The sequence below is a fragment of the Atta colombica genome, unplaced genomic scaffold (assembly GCF_001594045.1).
Source record: "Atta colombica isolate Treedump-2 unplaced genomic scaffold, Acol1.0 scaffold145, whole genome shotgun sequence".
Lineage (NCBI taxonomy): Eukaryota > Metazoa > Arthropoda > Insecta > Hymenoptera > Formicidae > Atta > Atta colombica.
Window position 1 is genome coordinate 767663 of NW_017259234.1, and position 5553 is coordinate 773215.

Below are 5553 nucleotides of genomic sequence, written 5' to 3' on the forward strand. Positions count from 1 at the left end.
TGTAACTAATCAGTGAATCGCAATAAAACATACAAATTATTTTGAATATTTACTTATAAAAGAAAAATGTAAACTTTTTAATCATTTTTTTAATTATAATTTTTAACAATAAAAATAATATAAAATAAATATAACTACAAAAATGTGTTATTAAACAAAAAAATAATCTTATTCATACAACTTTCATATGTAGTTTATTTGAAATGTAAATATTAAACACATTTCCAAATTTAATTTTTTTTACAGGGATTGTACGTTTAATATATTCTTAAAAATATCCTTAAAAAAATGTTTATCTATTGTTAATCTATTGTTTTTTGCACATACACACAGGCGCGCGCGCACGTATATATGTATATATGTGTATATATATATATATGTGTATGCAGTGTGAGTGGGACATTTTATTCCAAGTGGAGAGAATTAACATTAAGAAAGGTAAAAAAAAATTTATATAAAAGTTTCGTAAAATGTATGTTTTCTTAGAGAAAAGAAAGTGGAAAACGCATTTTGTATAGAGGACGTTATAAGAATTAATTAAAGTAGATATGAATTTTTTTATTTAAATGAAAATCCTTATTTTTAAAAGTGCGAACCATTTAACGCTGTAAATGCTTCGTTGACTGATCAGGAAGAAAAAATTTTTTCAGAAAGAATTGGTCAATCAAAAAATATTTCAAAGTATTTGCAGTCAGAAATGGATTGCATCCTACTTTTCAACTTAAAACAGATTATAACCAGTGTTTTGAAAACGTCTTGACAAAAATATTAGGTGTGGGAAAAAGTTCGTGGCGTTTTTCCCATTAGATGGCATTTAAAAAACGCCACGAACTTTTTCCCACACCTAATATACAACAAAAAAATAGGAGTTTCCATTCAAAGAATTTATGTTGACCTTGACCTTAGTATAGCTCTTAAAATCCGTTATTTTCATCTTCTTTCTTCCGAGAAAATCTATAACTTTTACATACAATTCTTTTATCTCTCTTAATTTCTAAGATATCCGCCTGCGGCGATTAAAATGCCCCGTCTGATATGTATGTATATAACAAAATGTAACATAATTTGTAGATATTATAGCTTATATGATTTAGGTGCCTTCCTTTATCGAGTAGCATTCAAGCTTGCAAATCTCTGCTGTTATGTAGAATAAAAGCTGATAGTATTATAAGATAAACAGAGTCAATTGTATTTATATATGTAAGGGATAATGTATCTAAGAAATTGTTTTCTGTTTAGTTCCTATACATAACGGTGAGATGTATGTATATCTATAGGAGAAGTTAAAAGCTATTTTTAATGTCGTCATTGCAAAAGTAAGAGTTATTTATGCAAATAGAAAGTTAAACATTAAATTTCAGCGACATGATGAAAATTCGAAAAGTAATAATTTTAAAGTATTTGTTGAATATATGGAAGAACCGTTGTTATTCCAAGCCTTAAAACAATATACTTCATCATTCTGTGCACCATGTATAAAATAAAACGAACTGAAGGTTCGGTAAGGAAATACTGAGCATTTTTAATTTAACATCCTAAGGGTGTTAAATTAAACGGTTAACCCGTTTCTATCAATATAGTTTAATTTTAATCTCGGTTTAACTAACTCTTCATCTTTTTCCAAATCTTAGAAAAAGATAAAGAGTAAGAACTGAGATTAAAGTTAATTTACATTGATAGAAACGGATTTAAGAAGAATATAATTCGATTGTATAAATTCTTATGATTCTACATATATAGTATATAGATACAATACATTCCTTCTTTAAATTTTCACATATTGTTTTATTTATTGTATGGTTTATAGGTTTTTTTCTTCTTCGTATTCTTTTTCATGTATATGTCTCGCAGGAAAAAAATGTGTGTTGGAAAGTTTTACAGATATATTTTACTAGTTATATATTAAATTGTGTCACTGCCTGCACTAACAGGTTATTGTATTTTTCTTTACCATTTATTATGAATAATATAATTATCGTGTTTCAGCAAGATAATAATATGAAAGAAATAACGCGCTCTCGTTTATATTAAGTTTAATAGTGTGGATTTTTAAATTTCTTGGGTTGGATCAAAAATATAGTTCCAATGTGTGCGCATATGTGTATGTGTAATATAGTAATGAAAATCGTGTAAAAATGTATAAAGAGAACGGAATTATATAAAATATGAAAGAGGGACACGATTATTTTCCACGGCAGAACAGATGAATCTTTAATTTTTTTATATTAGGCACAAATACGAAGAAAATAGTTATTGAAAACACTATATCTCTGTATAAAATATATAAATAAAATGTATACTATTAACATGAGTATCAATCATATACGCCTGCATATCTTGTTATATTTTTTCAGAGGACATCCTTATTTATTATATTTTACCAAAACTGTCAAGAATTTGTCACTAATTAATTTTATAAAGGATGTCAACAGCAACAAAATTTTTCCCCTAAATTGCGCTGCCTTTTCCTCGCCATGATGAAGTTTATAGAACACGCGACTATCCAAACGACAAAATTGAACCAGCTTGTGTATATTGCGAGTTGAAGCGCAATCCCGGTATTCATCTCGGTGCGACTCCAATGATTCTTATCTGGCTGAACATAATCCATGAAATCGAAAATCGCGCCGCACGATAATCTATTATGAATTGCCTATAACAAGAATAAATTAAAATAGAGTTTTAATCTTTAAATTCATTTTATTTTTGGAATATATCAATCGCTAAAATTATTTAACTCTCCGGAACTGACAGTCATTCGATCTTACTCAACTTTTTAACCTATCTACTACCATTATTATAAATCTTTTTGTCAAAAAGTCAAATAATTCAATTTTCTTTATATCTGTAAAAATTATTTTTATTAAAATATATTTAATATTCATTCGTTTTTCTATAGTACGAATTATGTCATTTTAATCCTTTAAAATTAATTGATTTCAATTAACATAAATTAAATGGATTTTATAGATTAGCATAAGTAACTGTTACAGATTTTGACGGTCAGCTCCGGAGGAGTTGAAAATTAAGTTAGAAAAAAAATTTGTCTTACTAAAATTTCGCGGCCTGTCGAACCCAAGAGTTGAATGAGATTTCGTCTATATTGTTCGCAAGTTTTATAGTAGCCGTCGGTTATCACGACTGCGTGGGCGAGAGACAGGCAGCAGACAAGCGCTGCGAGAAAACCGATAGGCATCCATCTCTTAAAAGCAACTCTCTTCTTTACATGGATCACAACATATCCATTAAGATTTCTTCTACAAGAAAAATGTAATTAGAAAAACATATATATAATTATGAAAAATGATAAAAAATTTTTCATATGAATATGTATAAATATATATAAACATACATAAATATTCATAAACATGTATAACATAAAATATGTCCATATATATATATATATGAACATATTTTATGTTATACATGTTCATATGTTCCTCTTTCTTTTGTAAAATTTTAGTGTATAATAATAAAAATAATAATAGTAACTTGAAAACATAAAAAATAATTAAAGAGATAATTTTCACATTGTTCGTTTTAGAAAAAAACAAGTTTGGAAAAATGTAAAAAAAATTCCTCATACACAATTATGCATAATTTTATATGTAATTATATATGTAATTATATAAGTAATTTTGTTATATTTCTTCGAACTTGAATTTTTCTTGAAAACAAAAATTACCCTTTTAATTATTTTTAATGTTTTTCATATTATTATTATTTCTATTACACTAAAAAGTAATTTTATAAAAGAAAGAAGAATGTACATGTATGGACATATTTCATACAAAATTATGTATGTTTATGAATATTTATATATATTCATGCATGACAAATTTTTTACTTCTCAAAAAATGAGAAAAATAAACACCTGTCATTGTACACTTGTTCGTGATTAATTTGCTTAGGTTCGTCTAAATTTTTATGTATGCAGCATCTGTACCCATGATAGGCCCCAAGACACAAGCTGATTACTATGATGGGTATGAGAGCGTACGCGACGAAGTGGCATAGTTTCTCGTCGCCGCCGAGAAATGTACGAAATGTATTGATACCGTATAATATACACCCGCAATCAACATCGATGCAACTATCTAATGTCACTACCCAATTCTGCCATGTGGTCACCAGAGATATAACAGATGTGACGGAAGATATCATGGATCCGGTATACAACACTGCCAGCCATATTTCTGCTTGCTTTGAATTCATCATTATTTCTTATATAATGTCTCCTCCGAACTATCCAAATTATCAATTAGAAAATAACTTGTACGTATTCACTTGTTTATCGTTAAAAAATGTTCATCAGCAGAAGGTATAATATGGCAACACCTATCTTATTCTCCATGAAAAGAGATTCTTTCTTTATTTATATTTTAATAATACACACAGCTTCGTGTATGACATGCGGCATGAGTTTATCTGGAAGATAGAGAAAATAAATTTTATAAGCCTGATTTCTTCGTCCTATTTTTTATATATTACAGAGTTATGGAGCTATCAAAGTTAAAAATGTCGTTTTTCTTACATCATCTTGATTCTGAATTAGAACTTTTTACTCAGAGAAAAAAATAGTGGTAATAATTATATACATAATTATATAGTTAAATAAGCTATTTTTATAGTTACTGCACCTATAACAACTAACGTTGTTAACATGTAATAATAATAATAATAATAATAATTAATAATCATATGAAATAAGAAAAATAGAAGAGACGATCAATAAAAATATTATGATCGACAATTATATATCATCAAAGAGGTAAAAGATATTGTGGATTTTTAAATTAAAACTTTTTATATTATAATGGTCATTAATAAGCCACATTCTAAAGGAAAATTCGACAAATGCTAATTTTAATTATTGCATTCATGTTCAACTTTATTTAATCTCTGTATTATTGATTTTGACCTTTTATCATTGACCTTTTGTTTGTTGTTTTGAGACTTTTGTCTCGGAATATTGTGATTCACTATAGCGCGGCGCGGATAGACAGGAAACGCAAGGCGTGAAGATTCGCGTAGGATTGCAAAATATGCGAAACAGGTTGAGAACGGTACAAATATTTTAGAGAAGCTATTTTTCCATGTTCGACAGATCTATTTTCAGCGGATTAAATCTCTCAATTTCATCTGTCTCCTATCGCGCACACACTCAGTTTCACGCATTCAGGCGAGATCAATTTTCCATCATTGATGTGCGGTATCTTCACTATAAATTTTAGAATATCATTATTAAATAACGTAAAATGCGATATTCTATATTAAAGATATATTAGGTATATCTAGACAACACAGAATATTTATAATAAATATTTATTATTATAATATTGATTTTTTGAAATGTTATATAAATATTTTATATATAGTTTTATTCGAAATATTATTAAAAGATGGACTAAATATTTAATATAGTATTTATAATAAGTATAAATAAATATTTCCGTCAAGTACTTCTTATTTGAATTATAATGTCTCATTAAGTATTTTCACAGCATTTACTACAAAATTTACAATAAATATTTCATAATATTTATAATAAAT

General features: G+C 27.2%; 1 protein-coding gene across 3 annotated transcripts in view; it reads right to left on the minus strand.

The window, feature by feature from the left end:
- Positions 1–2331: 2331 nt before the first annotated feature.
- Positions 2332–5553, minus strand: part of LOC108685058 — a 5997-nt gene continuing 2775 nt past the window's right edge. For all 3 annotated transcript variants that reach the window (XM_018189677.1, XM_018189678.1, XM_018189679.1), the window contains 3 exons: positions 3875–4428; positions 3053–3257; positions 2332–2653 (listed from right to left, as the gene is read on the minus strand). In XM_018189677.1, the coding sequence (XP_018045166.1) occupies positions 2426–2653; positions 3053–3257; positions 3875–4218 (777 nt within the window). In that variant the 5' untranslated portion in view covers positions 4219–4428 and the 3' untranslated portion in view covers positions 2332–2425. The remainder of the gene's footprint in view (positions 2654–3052; positions 3258–3874; positions 4429–5553) is intronic.